Below are 25,572 nucleotides of genomic sequence, written 5' to 3'. Positions count from 1 at the left end.
AGGACGGGGTGTAGGACTGGGGGGGCTCCCCCTTGGGGGGGGGGGGGTAGCACGGCAGTGGAGGTGCGGCGTGTCCACTCCTGTATGTGAAGCACTGTCAGCTTATTCGCTATGAAAAGCGCTATACGACCGCATTTCCTTAATACACACGTATGCTCCTGTAGCAGTTTGTACACAAACCACTTCTCTAAAAGGAAGGACGTGCTTGTTATCAATTATCTCTCTACGTCTATTACAATAATGGACAGAACTGGAACGAGGAACGAATAAGCGAATCATGAGCCCTGCTGGTGCAGTTCCTTGTGTGTGTGTGGGGGGGCTGGTGATGTCTCTACAGCCCCCTCTGGCGGACAGTCCGCGCACTGCAGGATACCCGGGCCTGTCGACGAGCACTGCGAGGAGCGTGAGGCACATCTGTAACACCTGCAGGGCGACCGTGGTGACGGCATGTAAATAAAATAATAATAAATAAATAACATCACTTTATTAACCCTTTACAATTTCTTGCATTAGGAATTTGTCTTTTCGCAGACCCCAGCTTGCTCTCCATGAGACACACAGACAGGGAGAGAAGCTGGGGGTCAGAGCGCAGGGTCAGTCATTTATACAGCACCCCTGGAGCAGTTGGGGTGAAGGGCCTTGCTCAGGGGCCCAACAGAGTAGGATTCCTCTGCTGGCCACGGGATTTGAACTGGCAACCTTCCAGCCACAGGCGCAGATCCTGAGCCACAGCGCCACCACCGCGCCCCATGTCAGACGTTTAAAAGAGATCTAGAGCCACAGGCAGGTCATGGCATATAGCAGGGCCTTCTCAGCTCGTGAATAGATGTCAACCAGTCTTGGCACATCTCCTGTCCCCAGAACCACACAGACAGAGCCCAGATTAACACCTCTTTATTAAACGCATCTCTGTACATCAAATTTACAGAGACCATTGACTCAAAACAGTGTACAAAACTGACAACCCACCTATAGAAAAAGTTATGCATATATTTCCAATATATCCAAAAAGAATCAAAAGCAAGAAAACAAGAGCTTTAACAGAAAGAAGTAAAAAGCAAAGGTTGAGAGGAATAACCATTGACTAGAAGTCAGATAAATAATCTTCAGCATTTCTAGATGTACATGTCGTGTGTGAGAGAGAGATGCACGGCCGTTCCTCTCTCATCTAGACTGTTCCAATTCTCCTCCCTCACTGTGCTCAGCACAGCCAGCGAGAGGAAGGCACTCCGTCTCCACCGGCCCCTCCCCTCTCCCCACTGGCCCCTCCCCTCTCACCTTTACCCTCCTCCTCTCCCTACTGGCCCCTCCTCCTCTCTCCACTGGCCCCTCCTCTCTCATCTTTACCCTCCTCCTCTCTCCACTGGCCCCTCCTCCTCTCTCCACTGGCCCCTCCTCTCTCATCTTTACCCTCCTCCTCTCCCTACTGGCCCCTCCTCCTCTCTCCACTGGCCCCTCCCCTCTCACCTTTACCCTCCTCCTCCACTTGTCCAGACACACGGCCTCTCTTCAGTAATAATAATAATAATAATAATAATAATAATAATAATCACTTACACTTATATAGTGCTTTTCTGGACACTCCACTCAAAGCTCTTTACAGGTAATGGGGATCCCCTCCACTATCACCAGTGTGCTGCCCCACCTGGATGATGCGACTGGAGCCATAGTGCGCCAGAACGCTCTCCACACTTCAGCTAGCCCCCTCCTCTCTCTCCACTGGTCCAGACACACGCCCTCTCTCCAGTAGCCCCCTCCTCTCTCTCCACTGGTCCAGACACACGCCCTCTCTCCACCGGCCCCTCCCCTCTCTCTCCACTGGTCCAGACACACGCCCTCTCTCCACTGGTCCAGACACACCCCCTCTCTCCACCGGCCCCTCCCCTCTCTCCAGTAGCCCCCTCCCCTCTCTCTCCACTGGTCCAGACACACCCCCTCTCTCCACTGGTCCAGACACACCCCCTCTCTCCACCGGCCCCTCCCCTCTCTCCAGTAGCCCCCTCTCTCTCCATGGGTCCTGACACATCCCCCCTCCCTCCACTAGCAGACTCGAGCAGTCTGAACCCGCAGGAGACGAAGGAGACGCAGCGGACTCCACCCCCAGCTGCCCCCGGGCCCGCGGCAGGAGCCCTGATGGCCCCAGGCTGGCACCCTTTCACTTCCGGGTTCAGTGAACCAAGGGCCCTCATCCGACCCGGCTCTTCACCGGACCCGAGCAGGGGGGCATCCCACTTCGATACCACGGCTGCCGGGACCTGAACCCCCGGCTCCGAGGCTGGAGGGGCCAGGGATATCGCCGAGTGGGAAAGGACCGCCCCCTCTCTCTCTCACACACGGGACCCGCCCGACCCGACCCGGACCCACAGCTGTAGCAGAGCCGAGCCCCGTGATCCCCTCTGCCGGGGACAGACCCGAATCGGAATGATTTTCCTCCGCGTGCTGCCGGCGCGCAGGGTGCGTGTGCTCGGCCACGGCGGAACCGAACGGATCCGAACAGCGCGGACCAGGCCTGCGAGACAGAACAGAACTGCGGCCAGGCCACAGCCCTACCAACCCAGGGCTCACAGAGGCCCCATATACAGCCCCATGGCAGGAGAGAAAGATAAAGAGTTTTCTGTACAGAATACCTATATACATACTGTATAGTTCAAAAGAAATAAGTAACTTGATATCAACAGTTGCAAAACGCTATAAATTAAAAAAAGGAATGCTCACACCTTTCCTTAGTGACTGACTAACCTGTCTAAACACAAAATTAAATGACATTATACCTGTCCTTTACATACAGACATCCGGGGATCCCTCCCACACAGCACCACCCATGGGGGCTGCAGAAAGACCTCAGCACTCGCGCCCGCACACAGTCCGCCCTGAAGGCAAAACCCCTAAAAACGATGAAAACCAGATTAATCAGTGATGCTGCTTATATGAACTACAGGCTGTACGGAGTTTAAAAGGGCCAGCGACAAAATCCAGTAAATGCGTCTTATTTACAGAACCTACGCTGGTTCATGGGAAACACCCTCGTGCTCAAACGCCACTGACACATGCCCAGGCGGGGAGTCGCACCGGCCCTCGGATCCACTCCCGGTTTTACAGCGTCGTCAGAATCCAGGTGCACAGCAGGGCGATCCACTCCGGATGTGACTGGGAGCTGCAGGACTCTTGCCCAGACGCCGAGACCAGGGGCTACAGATCTTGTCTGGAATCGAACTGCACAGGCTCTGGGAGTTCAAAATATCTCACCTGCTCTAACAGTTGAATTTCTCAGATGGCGTCATCATAAGGCAGTACTTCAGGTGTTCGTTTTGGCTTTTAAACCTCTTATTCAGATACTGTTAATTAGGCATCACAAGTACACTGCTGCTCTTTGGCAGACACAGAGCCTGGAAGCACAGGGCTTTGGGTGAGAAGATCAAATATTGTTTTGACATGTTTCAACCTCACATGGTCTCTGCAGGTTTGCTCACAACACAGAGGAAAAGCATGAACAAAGAACGCCCATATGATCAGCACCGTCTATGTCAGGCCCTGCACTAAGCCCATGTCCTGTCCACTGCGCTGGACCCTGTGGTCACTGCTCTAACACCTCCTGATGGAGCCCATGTCCTGTCCACTGCGCTGCTGACCCTGTGGTCACTGCTCTAACATGTCCTGATGGAGCCCATGTACTGTCCACTGTGCTGGACCCTGTAGTCACTGCTCTAACACGTCCTGATGGAGCCCATGTCCTGTCCACTGTGCTGCTGACCCTGTGGTCACTGCTCTAACACGTCCTGATGGAGCCCATGTACTGTCCACTGTGCTGGACCCTGTGGTCACTGCTCTAACACGTCCTGATGGAGCCTATGTCCTGTCCACTGTGCTGGACACTGTGGTCACTGCTCTAACACCTCCTGATGGAGCCCATGTACAGTCCACTGTGCTGCTGACCCTGTGGTCACTGCTCTAACATGTCCTGATGGAGCCCATGTCCTGTCCACTGTGCTGCTGACCCTGTGGTCACTGCTCTAACACGTCCTGATGGAGCCCATGTACTGTCCACTGTGCTGCTGACCCTGTGGTCACTGCTCTAACACGTCCTGATGGAGCCCATGTCCTGTCCACTGTGCTGGACACTGTGGTCACTGCTCTAACACGTCCTGATGGAGACCATGTACTGTCCACTGTGCTGGACCCTGTAGTCACTGCTCTAACACGTCTTGATGGAGCCCATGTACTGTCCACTGCGCTGCTGACCCTGTGGTCACTGCTCTAACACATCCTGATGGAGCCCATGTACTGTCCACTGTGCTGGACCCTGTAGTCACTGCTCTAACACGTCCTGATGGAGCCCATGTCCTGTCCACTGTGCTGCTGACCCTGTGGTCACTGCTCTAACACGTCCTGATGGAGCCCATGTCCTGTCCACTGCGCTGCTGACCCTGTGGTCACTGCTCTAACACGTCCTGATGGAGCCCATGTCCTGTCCACTGTGCTGCTGACCCTGTGGTCACTGCTCTAACACGTTCTGATGGAGCCCATGTCCTGTCCACTGTGCTGCTGACCCTGTGGTCACTGCTCTAACACGTCCTGATGGAGCCCATGTACTGTCCACTGTGCTGGACCCTGTGGTCACTGCTCTAACACGTCCTGATGGAGCCCATGTCCTGTCCACTGTGCTGGACACTGTGGTCACTGCTCTAACACCTCCTGATGGAGCCCATGTACTGTCCACTGCGCTGCTGACCCTGTGGTCACTGCTCTAACACGTCCTGATGGAGACCATGTACTGTCCACTGTGCTGGACCCTGTAGTCACTGCTCTAATACGTCCTGATGGAGCCCATGTACTGTCCACTGTGCTGGACCCTGTGGTCACTGCTCTAACACGTCCTGATGGAGCCCATGTCCTGTCCACTGTGCTGGACACTGTGGTCACTGCTCTAACACCTCCTGATGGAGCCCATGTACTGTCCACTGCGCTGCTGACCCTGTGGTCACTGCTCTAACACGTTCTGATGGAGCCCATGTCCTGTCCACTGTGCTGCTGACCCTGTGGTCACTGCTCTAACACGTCCTGATGGAGCCCATGTCCTGTCCACTGTGCTGGACACTGTTGTCACTGCTCTAACACGTCCTGATGGAGCCCATGTCCTGTCCACTGTGCTGCTGACCCTGTGGTCACTGCTCTAACACGTCCTGATGGAGCCCATGTCCTGTCCACTGTGCTGCTGACCCTGTGGTCACTGCTCTAACACGTCCTGATGGAGCCCATGTCCTATCCACTGTACTGGACCCTGTGGTCACTGCTCTAACACGTCCTGATGGAGCCCATGTCCTGTCCACTGCACTGGACCCTGTGGTCACTGAAGACGGTGCTCAGGCAGAGGCGAGCGCCTGCAGACGCTCCTGGACCGGCTGCACCAGCAGTACAGGAGACACACATGCAGTAGCTGCAGCAGCAGCGCAGAGCAGAGCTTGACCAGGAGGTGACAGCACCACTGGCTGACTGGTGCAGACCCCCGTTTCCATCTCAGTACTAGCCAGGGCCTATCAGCACTCTGCACCCCAGCTTGAGACGTGTCTCAGCTTCTTCAGGGAAACGCAAATGGAAGAAGAACGGACAACACAGACATGAGCTCGAAAGATCACTGCCCTCGAACCGGAGACAGTGAGGACACTCAGGGGAGACGGAGCCAGTCAGCGAACAGGGCGTGGGGCGGAGCAGTCCGCCGTCAGAATGTCAGCCGACGAGAGTGCGTTGATGTTACAAAAGGAGAACGCAGTTTGAGGTGCGCGCTGCACGTCTCTCCCGCCTGGATAGAAAAGACCTCATCCCGGCAGTCTGGCACAGCTCACCCCTGCCGTGAGCACCCTGCAGGGCAAGAGAGCTGGACCCCAGATCCGACTGTGGTCCGGGCAGAGCGGCGGCTCGGGGGAGGGGGCTCTTCAGAGCAGCAGGACCGCCAGCCTCGTTCACACCAGGCCTCCCCGATCCCACCATAACCTGGGGCCCGAGGCCCCACTGTCGGGGCTCGACCGGAGCCCCTCCGCCAGCACCACGGAGCGGCAGGACACGGCGGGGAGGGTTCCGAACGACCGGGCCGGAGCGCAGGACCCCCATGTTGCACTGGGCTGGACTGCCCGGCCCCCTCTCTCCCCTCCCCCAGCCCCGGGAGGGGGATCACTTGCCCCCCAGGCCCAGTCCGCTGTGCCCCGCCTCGGGGTCCGCCAGCGAGGACGCGAAGGCCGACTGCACGATCTGGAAGCCGAAGGACTCCAGGAGGGACATGTTCTGCTGCGGGGAGAAGGGGGAGCTCAGGGCGGGGGCCAGGTCGCCCAGGGGCCCCGGGGCCCCCACCAGCCCCTTCTGGGGCCCCACGTGCGCCTTCTGCATGTGCTTGCTGAGGTACGACTTGGAGCGGAAGGCGTGGCCGCACTCCGTGCAGGCGTGCTTCTTGTCGCCGTCGGGCCGGAGCTTGGGGGCGCCCCCCCCGGCCGCCGGCCCGCCCCCGCAGCCGAAGCCCAGCCCCTCCTCCTCCGCCTTGTGCTGCTTCAGGTCCCCGCTGTCCGACAGCTCGCCGAACGAGGCGTCCGAGCTCTCCTGGGAGTCCTGGTGCGGGCACTTCGCCGCCTCCTCCTGGCCGTCTGGAGAGGGAGCAGACAGAGGGGGGGGGGGGGGGTCAGGAGCGCAGGCCCGAGGGGGGTCCCCGACACCACCCAACACTGCCCCCTCGCACCCCAGGGGGGACAGAGCCCCGTCTCCGGGCACCCCCACAACACGAACCCCTTTCCTGACGTCAGGGCGCCTCTGCTGCCCTCTGCTGGCTCAGGCCTGCCACTGCGGGCGCACCGGGGCGACGGACTGCGGATCAGGTGGCAAAGACACACAGGCGTCAGACAGAGGAGCGGGACGCTCGGGGGGGGGGGGGGGGTTAGAAGGGGAGAGTCGATGCAAGACGGACACGCGGACATCAGAGGCGACAAACGAGAGACCACGCGCCAGGCAGGCAGGAGCAGCATGGATCGGGAGATCAGGGTGTCTCTCCTGCTCCGCCACGCCTCCTGCACCCTCGTCCCCGCCGGGGAGCCGATGGAGGCAGCGCGAGGTTTCGGGGAGGCGGGGGGGGGGAGACGTGCGCACCCCCACAGCTGCACGGGGGGGGGGGGGGGGGTGAGGAGCAGGGCTCTGGCCTGCCAGTCCCCAAACGAAAACGAGCCACTCCGGGCAGGAGAGCAGGAGAGCCGCAGCTGGGACCGCGCCCCCCCCCCCCCCCCGAGCCAGTCTCCTCCTCCGCCGGCCTCCAGCGCTCGCCCCCCCCCACCCCCGGCCGCTCGGACGTACTGACCTGCGCCCTGCCCCAGCAAGGCGAACCCGGGCACGCCGGCCGCCCGGCACTCCCAGAAGTACGGAGCCCCCGGCTTGGCCAGGAGCAGCTCGGGCTGCAGGCCCAGGGAGGGGGCGCAGGCGGGCAGCGCCGGCGGCGCGGGCAGGCCGCGGAGACGCCCGTCCGCCTCGGGGAGACCGACCAGCAGCCGGCGACTGGCGCACAGGTCTGCAGACATCGACACGGGAGAGAAGAAGAAACAGGGGGAAGGAGGCCGGGAAGGAGAGATAAGAACGACAACAGCAGAAGATTAACTTTACACCAGGCCCGGCGCGGCCTGCGCCGCTCGGGGGCGCCGGGGAGCCCCGAGCCGCTCGGCTGGCCCCTGCGCGCGGTGAACCCGACAACATCACAGAGGCAATGGAACTTTTTCTCATTACTTGCCAAGCCAGCAGACCACTCTGCACTCCGCTCCGCTCGCCACTGATGTAAAGTTAATGCTTCCCACTGGGGGTTCCCGGCCTTCTTTTGCTCCCTCTATTTTTTCTTTCGTTTTCCATCTCCCTTCTGTCTGACAGGGTTCCCAGCCCCTGACCCTTGACCCCCAACCTCCAACCTCCTACTGGCCAACCCCCCCCCCGAATGCGAGGCCCAGCGCTTGGGATCACAAAACCTTCCTAAATGCGCCTGAAACGCCGAGCTGGGACGCGCCCTGACGATCGGTTCCTGCCCCCAGAGCCGGGAGCTGGCCCGGGTCACTCGGGCTGCGCGCGGGCCTGCGGGCAGGTCCCGCCCCGTCGTGAAGCTGCGGCACCTCCTGATCCGGACCCACGGGCTGGACGGATCTCCTCCGACTTCAAGCCCTTCGTCTCCCGCGGCGCCGGCTGGTCCACTTTCTCCCTGGTCCACGTTTGAGTTCTGGACCGCTGCGTGTGATGTTCAACCGATCTGGATCTCTGCGTGTGGCATCCTCCTTTTCAGAACCACCATTCCAGGCCGCTATGAAGGGTGCCATCTAAATCAGGACCATCGGTCCGGACTGCTGTGTGTGGTGCTCTCCCATTCAGAACCACCGGTCCGGACTGCTGTGTGTGGCGTTCTTCCATTCAGAACCACCGGTCCGGACTGCTGTGTGTGGCGTTCTTCCATTCAGAACCACCGGTCCGGACTGCTATGTGTGGTGTTCTTCCATTCAGAATCAGCGGACTGCTGGGCAGGACAATCTCTCTTTCAGAGCCACCGGTCCGGACCGGACCGCGGACTGGGGTGTGAGGCGCCCAGCCTCGCCTGGTCCTGGTGGGACTCTCCTCTGTTCGTCTCTTGGGACAGGGACCACCTGCGGCCATGCTCGACGCTCAACGTGTCTCTGTGACAACGCAGAGGCTTCACGGAGCCGCCCCCAGACGAGCTCACCGGGGTCGAGACTGGCCCGCGAGGACAGCGACAGCTGTGTCACGTCTCCCAGTCTGGTGCCGCCCCTGCCCCCGAGCAGCACCGCGTGTCACAGCGAGGTCCGTCTCCAGAGCCGGTCCCCACCACCCAGCCGGGCCGGGGCGCCCGTTCCACAGTGACCCCGCTGCTTCTCGACCCCCCCACACGTGTGGCTCGGCCGCCTCCAATTCAGCAGAACCAAAGTGCGCGGCCGAGGCAAGGCAACCCCCCAGCGTGCAGATGGTGCCAGGAGGGGCTAGCTTCCCTGCTGGAGACGCCCCTCCCTGCCCCGTGCAGCCCAGGAGAAGCCCCGCCAGCAGGCAAACCGACAGCTCCGACCGCCCAGGAGCTCGAGCAGAGAGAGAGAGGAGGAGGTCAGTGTGTTTATTTACCCCCCCTGAGCTCAAACCTGCCCACCTGGGGTCGGCATCGGCCACGACTGCATGACTCTCAGCTCAGCTCTTTCTGCTGATGCACGTCACACTTTTGCGATTGTAGGCAAAGGAACGCACAAAGTCGCCTACTGACTCCTGCACGCGTCCACGTGCACACACACACATATACACGCACAGATACGGAGCTGAGGACCCCCACATGCTACGGGTGCTGATGGAGGTGAGGAAGGCGACAGGAACAGGTACAGGCAGACAGGGCGGGACATGCTGCACAGGTGAGGGGCCGGGGCTGCAGCCCCGCCCTCCTTTCAGACGGCCGCCCCCGCTGCCCACAGCGCGCTGCACGCGCAGCTCAGGGGCCCCCGGCGGCCCTCTCGAGGAGGAGGACGAAGAGGCTCCAGTTCGGTGGGAGGCCCGAGCGCGCCGCCCGCCGTCTCCCAGCGCTCAAGCCCACCTCGCGGAACGGGTACGGAACAGATCCAGGCGGTGCCCCCCCCTCCCCCCCTCTCCTTCCTTGATCTTGAGGTTCTGGGCCTCCTCCTGCACCATCAGGCCCCCACCCCCTCACCCCCCTCCTCCCTTTGCTCCCACGATCTCCCAACGAGGAACCCCCACACTGCCCCCCCCCCTGGAGATACTCAAGAGGCTGCTGGTCTCAATGGCAATAATATTTTGAAAAAGATCCATTAAATCCGACACACGGACACACACAGGGACACACACAGGGACACACACAGGGACACACACAGGGACACACACAGGGACACACAGGGAACAGCTTCCCCTCCCTGCGGATGGACATGCTGCACAGAGCGACGCCAGCGGCCCCGTCGCTCCCAGAGCAGGACATGGGAGAAGCAGCGTGCGGAGAGGGCAGCGCCATGCGGGCAGTGACAGAGGGGCGCCCCCCCTCCCCACTAGAAGCAGGGCGATGAGGTGCGGCGGGCATGCACATGGAGCACCGGGCAGATGGGAGAGGAGGGGGGGGACAGACAACAGCAGCGGAGAGAAGAGAGGCTCCTGGTTGCAAAAGCTCTTGCAAGCAGCCACACGCCTTCTCGTGCTGGAACAGCACTGAATCCCAGAATCCCAGAATCCCAGAATCCCCCCCCACGTTCCAGCCCCCCAGCTCGGCGGCCGGAGGAGCGGAGGACTGGCTTCCCCACGCGGGCCGTTGGGCTCCGGCAGTCTGCTCCGCTTCCGGCTTTACTGCGAGGCGCCGGGCTCCGGTGCAGGCGGGATAAACGCGTCGGAAAAGCGGATCCCCCAGGGGCGTCACCCTGGCGATCCAACCCGCTCCATCCTGCCTGCACCTTCCTCTGCCTCAGCTGGACCCTGATCGATCATTCCTTCACGGATCACTCCCGCGGCAAACCCGGCCTCTCCCCAGTAAAGCCCGGAGCGGATCCGGCTGCGGCGCAGGGCGCGGCTGCGGGTTCGAGCCGGGCTGATGCAACGCTCTCTCTACAAGCGGATGCACACGAGACACAGCGACGCCGCGCGGCTGCTTGCCTTCGACTGCGCACGGGCGTCCCGCGGGGAGGGCCGCGCCCCCGCCGGGCGGCTCCTCGCGGGGCTCGGGGAAGGGCTGCGGGCCGGCGGCCGCCAGCGCGGGCCCGTGGTGCGTTTTTACGTGCACCTTAAGGTAGGAGGCGGTGGAGAAACCTAGAGCAGGAGACAGCGGGAGAGCGAGATTTCACACCGTCCGCCTCCCGGAGGCCGGAGCGGCAGGACAGCCGGGAGACGCAGGGAGAGGAGAGTCTGGCGCACAGGGGGTGCAGGAGCAGAGGCAGGGGAGAGGACAGGGAGAGAGTCGGGACGCAAGAGGGGTGTCCGCGCCACAGCAGCCCCCTCTACGCCCCCTGGAAAACACAGACAGCACACAGCCTGCTCCGCCTGAGCCAGCCCCCCGTCAGCAGTGCGTCCAGCACTGTGGCCCCTGGCCCCCGGCCCCCGGCCCGCCCCAGAGTCCAAAGCTGAGACAGTCCAGCTTGGAGACTCCCATCGGGCTCCGCTACAAACCGAGAGCCAGTCGCAGAGACACTGGGCTCAGGAGAAAGCAGGACACGCAGACCTCAGACCTCTATCTCTCGCGGAACCGAGGACTGAACCCCCAGATTCCAAGTTCAGTCTCCCTCCGTCCAGCGCCCAGCTCTCCTGAGACACCACCACAGCACAACTCCCACCTCACAGCTCCGTTCCCAGCTCGGGACGGCCAAGAGCTGGGCAGTGTGGGGTTACTCTGAAGAGACAGTTCCCCCTGTCCTCATCTCCCGCACCAGACCTGAGCTGCGACTCAAACGAGGAACAGAAAGCATTCCAGAAAACGTGTGTGTGTGTGTGTGTGTGTGTGTGTGTGTGTGTATATGTTTCCTGTGTCACGGGGAGGTGTGTGTGTGTTGTCAGCTGGTGTGTTTCCTGTGTCACAGGGAGATGTGTGTGTTTGGGTGTGTGTGTGTTGTCAGTGGGTGTGTTTCTTGTGTCACAGGGAGGTGTGTGTGTGTTGTCAGCTGGTGTGTTTCCTGTGTCACGGGGAGGTGTGTGTGTGTTGTCAGTGAGTGCGTTTCCTGTGTCACAGGGAGGTGTGTGTGTGTGTTGTCAGTGGGTGCGTTTCCTGTGTCACAGGGAGGTGTCTGTGTGTGTTGTCAGCGGGTGTGTTTCCTGTGTCACAGGGAGGTGTGTGTGTTGTCAGTGGGTGTGCTTCCTGTGTCACGGGGAGGTGTGTGTGTGTTGTCAGCTGGTGTGTTTCCTGTGTCATGGGGAGGTGTGTGTGTGTTGTCAGCTGGTGTGTTTCCTGTGTCACGGGGAGATGTATGTGTTGTCAGAGGGTGTGTTTCCTGTGTCACAGGGAGATGTGTGTGTGTTGACAATGGGTGTGTTTCCTGTGTCACAGGGAGATGTGTGTGTGTGGTCAGCGGGTGTGTTTCCTGTTTCACAGGGAGATGTGTGTGTGTTGTCAGTGGGTGTGTTTCCTGTTTCACAGGGAGGTGTGTGTGTGGGTGTGTGTGTGTTGTCAGCTGGTGTGTTTCCTGTGTCACAGGGAGGTGTGTGTGTGTTGTCAGCTGGTGTGTTTCCTGTGTCACGGGGAGGTGTGTGTGTGTTGTCAGCGGGTGTGTTTCCTGTGTCACGGGGAGATGTGTGTGTGTTGTCAGCGGGTGTGTTTCCTGTGTCACGGGGAGATCTGTGTGTGTGTGTGTTGTCAGCGGGTGTGTTTCCTGTGTCATGGGGAGGTGTGTGTGTGTTGTCAGTGGGTGCGTTTCCTGTGTCATGGGGAGGTGTGTGTGTGTGTTGTCAGTGGGTACGTTTCCTGTGTCATGGGGAGGTGTGTGTGTGTGTTGTCAGTGGGTGCGTTTCCTGTGTCATGGGGAGGTGTGTGTGTGTGTTGTCAGTGGGTGCGTTTCCTGTGTCATGGGGAGGTGTGTGTGTGTGTTGTCAGTGGGTGCGTTTCCTGTGTCATGGGGAGGTGTGTGTGTGTGTTGTCAATGGGTGCGTTTCCTGTGTCATGGGGAGGTGTGTGTGTGTGTTGTCAGTGGGTGCGTTTCCTGTGTCATGGGGAGGTGTGTGTGTGTGTTGTCAGTGGGTACGTTTCCTGTGTCATGGGGAGGTGTGTGTGTGTGTTGTCAGTGGGTGCGTTTCCTGTGTCATGGGGAGGTGTGTGTGTGTGTTGTCAGTGGGTGCGTTTCCTGTGTCACAGGGAGGTTTGTGTGTGTGGTCAGCGGGTGTGTTTCCTGTGTCACAGGGAGGTTTGTGTGTGTGGTCAGCGGGTGTGTTTCCTGTTTCACAGGGAGATGTGTGTGTGTTGTCAGTGGGTGTGTTTCCTGTTTCACAGGGAGATGTGTGTGTGTGTGGGTGTGTGTGTGTTGTCAGCGGGTGTGTTTCCTGTGTCACGGGGAGGTGTGTGTGTGTGTGTGTTGTCAACTGGTGTGTTTCCTGTGTCACGGGGAGGTGTGTGTTGTTAGCTGGTGTGTTTCCTGTGCCACAGGGAGATGTGTGTGTGTGGGTGTTGTCAGTGGGTGTGTTTCTTGTGTCACAGGGAGGTGTGTGTGTGTGTTGTCAGCTGGTGTGTTTCCTGTGTCACGGGGAGGTGTGTGTGTTGTCAGTGAGTGCGTTTCCTGTGTCACAGGGAGGTGTGTGTGTGTGTGTGTTGTTAGCTGGTGTGTTTCCTTTTCACAGGGAGGTGTGTGTGTGTTGTCAGCAGGTGTGTTTCCTGTGTCACAGGGAGGTGTGTGTGTGTTGTCAGTGGGTGTGCTTCCTGTGTCACGGGGAGGTGTGTGTGTGTTGTCAGCTGGTGTGTTTCCTGTGTCACGGGGAGATGTGTGTGTTGTCAGAGGGTGTGTTTCCTGTGTCACAGGGAGATGTGTGTGTGTTGACAATGGGTGTGTTTCCTGTGTCACAGGGAGATGTGTGTGTGTGGTCAGCGGGTGTGTTTCCTGTTTCACAGGGAGATGTGTGTGTGTTGTCAGTGGGTGTGTTTCCTGTTTCACAGGTAGGTGTGTGTGTGGGTGTGTGTGTGTTGTCAGCGGGTGTGTTTCCTGTGTCACGGGGAGATGTGTGTGTTGTCAGCGGGTGTGTTTCCTGTGTCACGGGGAGATGTGTGTGTGTTGTCAGCGGGTGTGTTTCCTGTGTCACGGGGAGATGTGTGTGTGTTGTCAGCGGGTGTGTTTCCTGTGTCGTGGGGAGATGTGTGTGTGTGTGTTGTCAGCGGGTGTGTTTCCTGTGTCGTGGGGAGGTGTGTGTGTGTTGTCAGTGGGTGCGTTTCCTGTGTCATGGGGAGGTGTGTGTGTGTGTTGTCAGTGGGTGCGTTTCCTGTGTCACAGGGAGGTGTGTGTGTGTGTTGTCAGTGGGTGTGTTTCTTGTGTCACAGGGAGGTGTGTGTGTGTTGTCAGCTGGTGTGTTTCCTGTGTCACAGGGAGGTGTGTGTGTGTTGTCAGCTGGTGTGTTTCCTGTGTCACGGGGAGGTGTGTGTGTGTTGTCAGTGAGTGAGTTTCCTGTGTCACAGGGAGGTGTGTGTGTTGTCAGTGGGTGCGTTTCCTGTGTCACAGGGAGGTGTGTGTGTGTGTTGTCAGTGGGTGCGTTTCCTGTGTCACAGGGAGGTGTGTGTGTGTGTTGTCAGCAGGTGTGTTTCCTGTGTCACAGGGAGGTGTGTGTGTGTTGTCAGTGGGTGTGCTTCCTGTGTCATGGGGAGGTGTGTGTGTTTTGTCAGCTGGTGTGTTTCCTGTGTCATGGGGAGGTGTGTGTGTGTTGTCAGCTGGTGTGTTTCCTGTGTCACGGGGAGGTGTGTGTGTGTTGTCAGCTGGTGTGTTTCCTGTGTCACGGGGAGGTGTGTGTGTGTTGTCAGCTGGTGTGTTTCCTGTGTCATGGGGAGGTGTGTGTGTGTTGTCAGCTGGTGTGTTTCCTGTGTCACGGGGAGATGTGTGTGTTGTCAGAGGGTGTGTTTCCTGTGTCACAGGGAGATGTGTGTGTGTTGACAATGGGTGTGTTTCCTGTGTCACAGGGAGATGTGTGTGTGTGGTCAGCGGGTGTGTTTCCTGTTTCACAGGGAGATGTGCGTGTGGGTGTGTGTGTGTTGTCAGCTGGTGTGTTTCCTGTGTCACAGGGAGGTGTGTGTGTGTTGTCAGCTGGTGTGTTTCCTGTGTCACGGGGAGGTGTGTGTGTGTTGTCAGCGGGTGTGTTTCCTGTGTCACGGGGAGATGTGTGTGTGTTGTCAGCGGGTGTGTTTCCTGTGTCACGGGGAGATCTGTGTGTGTGTGTGTTGTCAGCGGGTGTGTTTCCTGTGTCATGGGGAGGTGTGTGTGTGTGTGGGTGTGTGTGTGTTGTCAGCGGGTGTGTTTCCTGTGTCACGGGGAGGTGTGTGTGTGTGTGTGTGTGTGTGTGTGTGTTGTCAGCTGGTGTGTTTCCTGTGTCACGGGGAGGTGTGTGTTGTTAGCTGGTGTGTTTCCTGTGCCACAGGGAGATGTGTGTGTGTGGGTGTTGTCAGTGGGTGTGTTTCTTGTGTCACAGGGAGTGTGTGTGTGTGTGTGTGTGTGTGTGTGTTGTCAGCTGGTGTGTTTCCTGTGTCACGGGGAGGTGTGTGTGTTGTCAGTGAGTGCGTTTCCTGTGTCACAGGGAGGTGTGTGTGTGTGTGTTGTTAGCTGGTGTGTTTCCTTTTCACAGGGAGGTGTGTGTGTGTTGTCAGCAGGTGTATTTCCTGTGTCACAGGGAGGTGTGTGTGTGTTGTCAGTGGGTGTGCTTCCTGTGTCACGGGGAGGTGTGTGTGTGTTGTCAGCTGGTGTGTTTCCTGTGTCACGGGGAGATGTGTGTGTTGTCAGAGGGTGTGTTTCCTGTGTCACAGGGAGATGTGTGTGTGTTGACAATGGGTGTGTTTCCTGTGTCACAGGGAGATGTGTGTGTGTGGTCAGCGGGTGTGTTTCCTGTTTCACAGGGAGATGTGTGTGTGTTGTCAGTGGGTGTGTTTCCTGTTTCACAGGTAGGTGTGTGTGTGGGTGTGTGTGTGTTGTCAGCGGGTGTGTTTCCTGTGTCACGGGGAGATGTGTGTGTTGTCAGAGGCTGTGTTTCCTGTGTCACAGGTAGATGTGTGTGTGTTGTCAGCGGGTGTGTTTCCTGTGTCACGGGGAGATATGTGTGTGTTGTCAGCAGGTGTGTTTCCTGTGTCACGGGGAGATGTGTGTGTGTGTGTGTGTGTTGTCAGCGGGTGTGTTTCCTGTGTCGTGGGGAGGTGTGTGTGTGTTGTCAGTGGGTGCGTTTCCTGTGTCATGGGGAGGTGTGTGTGTGTGTTGTCAGTGGGTGCGTTTCCTGTGTCACAGGGAGGTGTGTGTGTGTGGTCAGTGGGTGTGTTTCCTGTTTCACAGGGAGGTGTGTGTGTGTGTGGGTGTGTGTGTGTTGTCAGCGGGTGTGTTTCCTGTGTCACGGGGAGGTGTGTGTGTGTGTTGTCAGTGGGTGTGTTTCCCGTGTCACGGGGAGGTGTGTGTGTGTGTGTTGTCAGCTGGTGTGTTTCCTGTGTCACGGGGAGGTGTGTGTGTGTGTGTTGTCAGCTGGTGTGTTTCCTGTGTCACGGGGAGGTGTGTGTGTGTGTTGTCAGCTGGTGTGTTTCCTGTGTCACGGGGAGGTGTGTGTGTGTGTTGTCAGCTGGTGTGTTTCCTGTGTCACGGGGAGGTGTGTGTGTGTGTGTGTTGTCAGCGGGTGTGTTTCCTGTGTCACGGGGAGATGTGTGTGTGTTGTCAGCTGGTGTGTTTCCTGTGTCACAGGGAGGTGTGTGTGTGTTGTCAGCGGGTGTGTTTCCTGTGTCACGGGGAGGTGTGTGTGTGTGTTGTGAGTGGGTGCGTTTCCTGTGTCACAGGGAGGTGTGTGTGTGTTGTCAGCGGGTGTGTTTCTTGTGTGTGTTGTCAGCGGGTGTGTTTCCTGTGTCACGGGGAGGTGTGTGTGTGTGTGTGTGTTGTCAGCGGGTGTGTTTCCTGTGTCACGGGGAGGTGTGTGTGTGTGTGTTGTGAGTGGGTGCGTTTCCTGTGTCACAGGGAGGTGTGTGTGTGTTGTCAGCGGGTGTGCTTCCTGTGTCACAGGGAGGTGTGTGTGTGTTGTCAGCGGGTGTGTTTCCTGTGTCACAGGGAGGTGTGTGTGTGTTGTCAGCGGGTGTGTTTCCTGTGTCACAGGGAGGTGTGTGTGTGTGTGTTGTCAGTGGGTGTGGTACCTTTATTACAGATGCTGCAGTAGTTGTGTGGTCCCTCGCTGTGCTTCTTCAGGTGGTCAGTCATGTATGCTGCTCGCAGGTACTTGCCACACACCTGGCAGGGGATCTTGTCCTCGTGACAGGCCAGGTGAGACCGCAGTCGGTCCCTAGTGGCGAATGAGGCATTGCAGGTCTTCGAGAGAGAGAATCAGAATAATTTGTCAAGTTCTATATTGCACTGTGTACCTGGTCTTATACCGCACACCTGAGCTATTCACACTGCACTGTGTACCTGGTCTTATACTGCACACCTGAGCTATTCACACTGCTCTGTGTACCTGGTCTTATACCACACACCAGAGCTATTCACACTGCTCTGTGTACCTGGTCTTATACCGCACACCTGAGCTATTCACACTGCACTGTGTACCTGGTCTTATACCACACACCAGAGCTATTCACACTGCTCTGTGTACCTGGTCTTATACCGCACACCTGAGCTATTCACACTGCACTGTGTACCTGGTCTTATACCACACACCAGAGCTATTCACACTGCTCTGTGTACCTGGTCTTATACCGCACACCTGAGCTATTCACACTGCTCTGTGTACCTGGTCTTATACCGCACACCTGAGCTATTCACAGTGCTCTGTGTACCTGGTCTTATACTGCACACCTGAGCAATTCACAGTGCTCTGTGTCCCTGGTCTTATACCACACACCAGAGCTATTCACACTGCTCTGTGTACCTGGTCTTATACCGCACACCTGAGCTATTCACACTGCACTGTGTACCTGGTCTTATACCACACACCAGAGCTATTCACACTGCTCTGTGTACCTGGTCTTATACCGCACACCTGAGCTATTCACACTGCACTGTGTACCTGGTCTTATACCACACACCAGAGCTATTCACACTGCTCTGTGTACCTGGTCCTATACCGCACACCTGAGCTATTCACAGTGCTCTGTGTACCTGGTCTTATACTGCACACCTGAGCAATTCACAGTGCTCTGTGTACCTGGTCTTATACCGCACACCTGAGCTATTCACAGTGCTCTGTGTACCTGGTCTTATACTGCACACCTGAGCTATTCACACTGCCCTGTGTACCTGGTCTTATAAACCACACCTGAGCTATTCACACTGCTCTGTGTACCTGGTCTTATACACCACACCTGAGCTATTCACACTGCTCTGTGTACCTGGTCTTATACCACACACCTGAGCTATTCACACTGCACTGTGTACCTGGTCTTATACCACACACCTGAGCTATTCACACTGCTCTGTGTACCTGGTCTTATACTCCACACGTGAGCTATTCACACTGCTCTGTGTACCTGGTCTTATATCGCACACCTGAGCAATTTACACTGCTCTGTGTACCTGGCCTTATACCGCACACCTGAGCTATTCACACTGCTCTGTGTACCTGGTCTTATACCACAAACCTGAGCAATTCATAGTGCTCTGTGTACCTGGTCTTATACCGCACACCTGAGCTAGTCACATTGCTCCTTGTACCTGGTCTTATATTCCACACCTGAGCAATTCACAGTGCTCTGTGTACCTGGTCTTAAACACCACACCTGAGCTATACACACTGTTCTGTGTACCTGGTCTTATACTGCACACCTGAGCTATTCACATTGCTCCGTGTACCTGGTCTTATACCGCACACCTGAGTAATTCACAGTGCTCTGTGTACCTGGTCTTATACCACACACCTGAGCTATACACACTGTTCTGTGTACCTGGTCTTATACTGCACACCTGAGCTATTCACACTGCTCTGTGTACCTGATCTTATACCACACACCTGAGCTATTCACACTGCTCTGTGTACCTGGTCTTATACTGCACACCTGAGCTATTCACACTGCCCTGTCTACCTGGTCTTATAAACCACACCTGAGCTATTCACACTGTTCTGTGTACCTGGTCTTATACACCACACCTGAGCTATTCACACTGCTCTGTGTACCTGGTCTTATACCGCACACCTGAGCTATTCACACTGCTCTGTGTACCTGGTCTTATACCGCACACCTGAGCTATTCACACTGCACTGTGTACCTGGTCTTATACCACACACCAGAGCTATTCACACTGTTCTGTGTACCTGGTCTTATACCACACACCTGAGCTATTCACACTGCTCTGTGTACCTGGTCTTATACTCCACACGTGAGCTATTCACACTGCTCTGTGTACCTGGTCTTATACCGCACACCTGAGCTATTCACATTGCTCCGTGTACCTGGTCTTATACCGCACACCTGAGCAATTCACAGTGCTCTGTGTACCTGGTCTTATACCACACACCTGAGCTATACACACTGCTCTGTGTACCTGGTCTCATACCACACACCTGAGCTATTCACACTGTTCTGTGTACCTGGTCTTATACACCACACCTGAGCTATTCACACTGTTCTGTGTACATGGCCTTATACCGCACACCTGAGCTATTCACACTGCTCTGTGTACCTGGTCTTATACTGCACACCTGAGCTATTCACAGTGCTCTGTGTACCTGGTCTTATATCGCACACCTGAGCTAGTCACATTGCTCCTTGTACCTGGTCTTATACTCCACACCTGAGCTATTCATACTGCTCTGTGTAACTGGTCTTATACCACACACCTGAGCTATTCACACTGCTCTGTGTACCTGGTCTTATACTCCATACATGAGCTTTTCACACTGCTATGTGTACCTGGTCTTATACCGCACACCTGAGCTATTCACACTGCTCTGTGTACGTGGTCTTATACCGCACACCTGAGCTATTCACATTGCATTGTGTCCTGAGACTTATACTGCATGTTCTGCACACCAGCTGTAAAGAGACAGTAAATGGAGAGCTGAGGGCACAAGGATTCTTGGGAGTGCTATTTGCCTTTTCTCCCTCTGTAGGGCAGGAGGTGCACTGTGCCTTTAAGGGCTCTCAGTGGTACAAGCTGCCCTGCTCTAAACAGAGCGGTCACCATGGTAACTATCACATGCGGCCCTTTTATCTGCTCCGCCCTACCCCCCCCCTTCTGTCCCACTCACCCCTGCCTCCTCCTCCCTCACTCTCCATGTCATCACATATAACCCCTTCCTCCCAGAGCCGGAGTCTCTCCTGCACCCCCCCACTGCGCCTCAGCGCCAGAACGCAGGCCTTCATTCCCTCCACAAGAGCAGAAGGCTGTGGGCCACCTCGCTGATCTTCAGCTGCACCAATTAATTAATTACAGCTTCCGGCAGAGGAGAACTCCTGGGGAGGATCAGCTGGCAGGATCGAGGTGTTCCAGTACAACAGCACAGAGAACTGGTCCACAGGGCCGAAAGTCCAGCCCGGGCTTTTGTTACATCCACGCCAGGCAGGTATACGGGATCATAGGTTTTTTATATAGCGCCTTTAAAAGCAAACACCTCACACTGTCTCTCCTCCCCCTACTATAGAGATAAAAGTTATAACAGAAATCTACGGACAGTTCAACAGACTCCAATCCTCCTTCTCTGTGCTGCAGAAGATACAGGTTTTACAATCATAGCTCCCCCCAATGAGCAGCTGGTAGGCAGTGATGCGGCAGCATCTGCGTCAGGCCCTGCATGACCCACAGTGCTGCTGTGCTGTCTCTCCGGTTGTGTCGGACGCCACCTGCGCGGCCAGGTATGGCCGTGCAGAGCGTGTGAGCGCGCACGTGTGCCTGGAACCGGCGAGCACTGCAGCCCACCCCCCCCGGCCCCCCCCGCCAGCCGGGGTGATGTCAGCGTGTCTTAATGGACAGCCAGCGGGACACACCCACACTGCACTGCAACTGCACTGAAATGGTTCCAGACACACAACCCTGAACCACCCCCCCCCCCCCCCCCCCGCTGTAAAAGCACCTACACACAGATACTCCACCCCCCAGCTCTGGCCTCTGCACACTGCCTCCCTCCCCTGCTCCCCCTCCCCTCTCCTAGCAACATGCAGAAACTGTCCAGCCCCCACCCCCCCCACTGCCACACACACACAGTTACACCCTCCCTCCGGCTCCGACTCTGGCCTCTCCCTGCCGTCTCTCCCCCCCACGACAACAACAACAGCGTCCCTCCCCCCCACCCCTCCACCCCCCCTTTTCCTCCTGCAATCCACTCAGCCTTGGAAACCATTTTGTGTCCCTGCAGAATTACAGCGGCTCTGGGCTCACAGCCCCCCCCAGCACACACAGACACGGGCCCTCCGGCTCTCCGCGAGCTCCACAGGACAAGTCACCGACAGCCAGCTCGAGTTTCTGTCAAAGCCAGCCTGCAGACACGCTCTCCCTGTAACCTTGTGCTGAGCCCAGGCTCTGCTGCAGCTTGACCGGAGAGCTCTTGTGCTCAGAGTACAGCACAGAGAGCCGCACACCTCAGCGCAGGGCCTGTGCCTGACGTGCACGCTCCAGTCTAGGGCAATAAGCACTGCCTGGGGAACTACCCCAGGCACGGGCCAGTGACACCTGTACCATGTTGAAACTGCCCCAGCCGAACCAGATCCACCCCCAAAGCTGTGGGAGACCCAGTCTTTGTCCATCTGCACATTTGTGGGGTCCCCTCAGTTTGTGACTGTCTGTCTGCACAGCTGTGGGGACCCTGTGTCTGTCTGTCTGTCTGTCTGTCTGTCCACACAGCTGGGGAACCCTGTGTCTGTCTGTCCGTCTGTCCACACAGCTGGGGAACCCTGTGTCTGTCTGTCCATCTGTCTGTGTCTGTCTGCACAGCTGGGGGGCCCTGTGTCTGTCTGTCTGCACAGCTGGGGGGCCCTGTGTCTGTCTGTCTGTCTGTCTGTCTGCACAGCTGGGGGGCCCTGTGTCTGTCTGTCTGTCTGCACAGCTGGGGGGCCCTGTGTCTGTCTGTTTCTGTCCACACAGCTGGGGAACCTTGTGTCTGTCTGTGTCTGTCCACACAGCTGGGGAACCCTGTGTCTGTCTGTGTCTGTCCACACAGCTGGGGAACCCTGTGTCTGTCTGTCCGTCTGTCCACACAGCTGGGGAACCCTTTGTCTTTCTGTCCATCTGTCTGTGTCTGTCTGCACAGCTGGGGGGCCCTGTGTCTGTCTGTTTCTGTCCGCACAGCTGGGGAACCTTGTGTCTGTCTGTGTCTGTCCACACAGCTGGGGAACCCTGTGTCTGTCTGTGTCTGTCCACACAGCTGGGGAACTCTGTGTCTGTCCACACAGCTGGGGAACTCTGTGTCTGTCTGTGTCTGTCCACATAGCTGGGGAACCCTGTGTCTGTCTGTGTCTGTCCACACAGCTCTCTGGGAAAGGAGCTATATACCTGGAACTGCTACTTCCTGACTCTCTATGAGCGATAAGTAACAGTAGTGTAACAGTATAACACATTAACCACTGAAACTAGTGAAAGTAGTGTTCTTTTTCATTGGAATAATCCCACTACCTCTTTTCCTCTTATGGTAACGCACTTTGAGAAGTTACGTCTAAAGCTGCTAAAGAAAATAAAGTAAATAGAGAATATAGTTTATTATTATATTACTATTAACGGAAGTCCTGCAGAAGCAAACTTTCAAGAAGTTTCCCATTTCTAACGAGGAGCTGCTGCAGACGCCCCTCAGACAGCGGGAGGGGGAAACGGCTCGGTGGCCCGCGAGGAGACGGGCGCAGCTGGCAGGGTGTGTCCGCGCTCACCTGGCACTTGTGCGGCCTCTCAGATGTGTGCACCTGCTTGATGTGCCCGTTCAGGTGGTCCGGCCTAAACAGAGAGTCGGACACAGGAGCACAGGGTTACAGGCGTCTCCCCTCGTCCGCTCGACAGCTCTGCCGCGCTTCCCCGAACCGGACCGGGACCTCCCCTCCCGAAACCAGACCTGACACCCGGGATCCATCCCCCTTCCCCAAACCGGACCGGGACCAGGGATCCCCATTCCCCGAATGGGCCTGGGACACAGCCGGGCAGAGACGCTCCAGGAAGGGCAAAGCAACAACACTTCCGAAATGAACGAGAGTCGGGGGGTCCCCGGTCTGGAACCGGGGCAACGGCAGCCCTGGTTCCCAGCGGATCGGACCCCCCCCCCCCGAGCATAAGAACTCCAGGAAAATAATTGTTGGGATTAACTGTGCAGGGGAGGTCGGGGAGGGAACTCCGGGCCTCGCTCTTGAGAGGACCGCGCCGCTTGGCATCACCCACACGGAGCGAAGGCGGGAGCCCCACTCCGGGGCACCCCCCTTTCACCGGCCTCGGCACAGCCAGCAGCCATCCCGACACGAGCCCAAATCCGGACCCGGACCCGCTCGACAGAGCAGCACAACCCCCCCGAGACCCCGAGACCGGGCTGGGCCCAGTGGACCGGGAGAGAAGGGCAGGACCTTCCTCCCGGCTCCCAGGAACTCCCCTGGCGTCACTGACCGCCCAAACCAAGAGCCCGCGCGGGTACACCGGGCTGGACCCCTGTCCCCAGCCCGGAGGAGTCCCGCCCAGCGCCCCCCTGCGGGGCAGGAGCCCGACGCGCCCCCCTGCGGGGCAGCCCCCGGACTCACCTGGAGAAGCCCTTGCCGCAGCTCTGGCAGACGTAGGGCTTGCCGACGGAGCCGTCGTGCGAGCGCACGTGGTAGGACATGCGGTCCTTGCGCTTGAAGCGCAGGCCGCACACGGGGCAGGCGTAGGGCTTCTCCCCGGAGTGGGACAGCTTGTGCCGGTTCAGGTGGTACACGTCCCGGAACACCTTGCCGCAGACGTCACAGCCCACGTGGCGCCGGGTCCGCTCCCGCTTGCGGGCCGAGTCCGCCGGGCCGCCGCCGTGCAGCCCCAGCCCGTTCTCCAGCAGGCCGGCCGGGGGCGGGGCCACCAGGCCCGGGGCGCCCCCCCCCGCCGCGGCGCCCCCGTGCTGCGCCTCGTGCTGCCGGAGCCGCGCCGCGTCCGTGAAGATCTTCCCGCACAGCCCGCAGGGGAAGATGCCCAGGTCCTTGGGCACGCTGGCGCCGCCGAAGAGCAGGGGGTCCATCGCCGGCACCTTCTTGGGGCGCCCCCGGCCCCTCTTGCCCCCGACCCCGGGCGGGGTGCCGCCCCCGCCCTGGAAGGGGTTCCCGGCCAGCTCGGGGCCGCCCACGGGCAGCCGGTCCACCGTCTGCAGGCTGGGCATGACCTGCTGGCCGGCGGCGCCGCCGGCCCGGCCGCCCCCGTCCACCTCGTGCGCCGGCCCGCCACCCCCGAACACTGAGCCGTTGGCCACCAGCCCCGCGCCGTTGGACATGTCCAGGGGGTAGCCCAGCTCGGGGCCGCCGGCCCGGAAGAGCGCCAGGTCGCCGCGGGCCGGCGGCACCAGGATCTGCACGTTGGACTGCTTGATGACCTCCTGGCAGATCTCGATCACCGAGCGCATGAGCAGGAACTTGGCGGCCGTCATGAGCTCGGGGAAGCACTCCAGCCGCACCACGATCTTGGACGTGTAGGCGAAGTCCAGGATGTCTTTGAAAACTTTGGGGCTGATCGTGTGCATCTCCAACTCCTTCGTCTCCCCGTCCCCTTCCGCCTGACAGCTGAACACCGACTCGAAGTACTCGCTGCACGCCGCCAGCACCGCTTTGTGTGCGGGGAAGCTCTCCTCGCCGACCCGCAGCAGCACGTCGCAGAAGCGGCCTCCGGTGCGGCGCTGCACGTTGAGGTTGTGGAGCATCTCGGCGCTGTGCTTGCTCACCTGATACGTGTACGACGAGCTCCACGGCTGCTCCGCTATCCTGTCCATGTTGCCTTCATTCAAGAGCGACGTATCTCGGCGCTTCGAGGGGGGAAACGCAGGAGCAGAAGTGGGAAATTTAAAAGAAAGAGAGGAGAAAAAAAAAAACCCGACCCAACTCGCGGAAAAATCCGGCGAATTTCTTTTTTAAAAAACACACGCACACGCACCCCCCGACACCTTAGCCTTGCTCGCGTCTCTTTTGCATCTAAAAAAAAATGTTTGCAGGGAGGAAAAAATGGCAGCCCCCCAGCTTCCTGTGAACTTTGACCTTTGTTTCGGGGGGGGCGGACCAGCCGGGAGGGGGGTAGGGGAGGGGGGGGGCACTCGGAAAGCGCTGTGTTTTCCGCGCACCAGCCGGGGGGGGGGGGGTTGAGAGAGCGGGGCGAGGCGGCGCGGGTCGGACTCTCCGGTAACCAGCGCCTGGACACGGCCGCCGGCTCCGGGCTCGTCTCTCCCCTCCATCCCGGCCTCCGTCTCCCCCCCCCGCGCGATTCCCAGGCCTGTTTTTCCAGCGCGGATGCCCCCTCCCACCCCCCCCGCCCGACACACAGCTCGGAGCGCCGCCGAGATTGCGAGCTCGCTGGGACTCGGCTCTTCCGAGTGACCCGCTAGTAATAATAATAATAATAACAATAATAATAATGATAATGATAACAGATACGGGTGTGTGAAATAGTTGGCGAATAAAAGCCGTTTCTAGGGTTTAACGCTCTCAGCCACATGCACCGCCGACGCAGAGAATATAAACTGGATTTACGGGACCAGAAGGGCTGTTTTTTTTAAAGACCCCGCTCCAGCCCAACCAGGCTGCGCGCGTTTCGGACTCCACTCATCCAGATATTATAAATCCGACCCCCCCGCTTTCCCTCCGTGTCAGGGAGAGTCTGGGGGGGGGGACAGGTCCCACAGCCGCCCACGGGGCAGCACCGACACAGGCGGACGTGGGATCCGCAGGTGTGGGAGGTGTGGGCGCTGGGGGGGGGGGGGAGCGGTGCATTGTGGGGTGTGGGTAGGTGGGTGTGTGAGTGTGGGGGGGGGGGCAACTCGTAAGTG

The 25,572-nt window shown here is 58.4% G+C and overlaps 1 protein-coding gene across 4 annotated transcripts; it reads right to left on the bottom strand.

The window, feature by feature from the left end:
* Positions 1-878: 878 nt before the first annotated feature.
* On the bottom strand, positions 879-24,750 carry patz1 (POZ/BTB and AT hook containing zinc finger 1). Of its 4 annotated transcripts, none has more exons than XM_088935765.1 (6): positions 23,321-24,750; positions 22,472-22,535; positions 16,820-16,991; positions 10,648-10,800; positions 7,331-7,537; positions 879-6,629 (listed from the first exon to the last, which is right to left on the bottom strand). In XM_088935765.1, the coding sequence occupies exons 1-6, from the start codon at positions 24,523-24,525 to the stop codon at positions 6,166-6,168; spliced, it is 2,265 nt and encodes a 754-aa protein (XP_088791891.1). In that variant the 5' UTR covers positions 24,526-24,750; the 3' UTR covers positions 879-6,165. The 4 variants fall into 4 exon arrangements, with proteins under 4 accessions (XP_088791891.1, XP_088791892.1, XP_088791893.1 ...); XM_088935766.1 differs by having other exon boundaries at positions 879-6,652; positions 7,354-7,537; XM_088935767.1 differs by lacking the exon at positions 10,648-10,800.
* Positions 24,751-25,572: the final 822 nt, after the last annotated feature.

Source organism: Atractosteus spatula, chromosome 17, assembly GCF_055471065.1.
Source record: "Atractosteus spatula isolate fAtrSpa1 chromosome 17, fAtrSpa1.hap1, whole genome shotgun sequence".
NCBI classification, from domain to species: domain Eukaryota; kingdom Metazoa; phylum Chordata; class Actinopteri; order Semionotiformes; family Lepisosteidae; genus Atractosteus; species Atractosteus spatula.
Note: the sequence above shows the minus strand (reverse complement) of the source record. Positions and strands in the feature narration are given on the sequence as shown.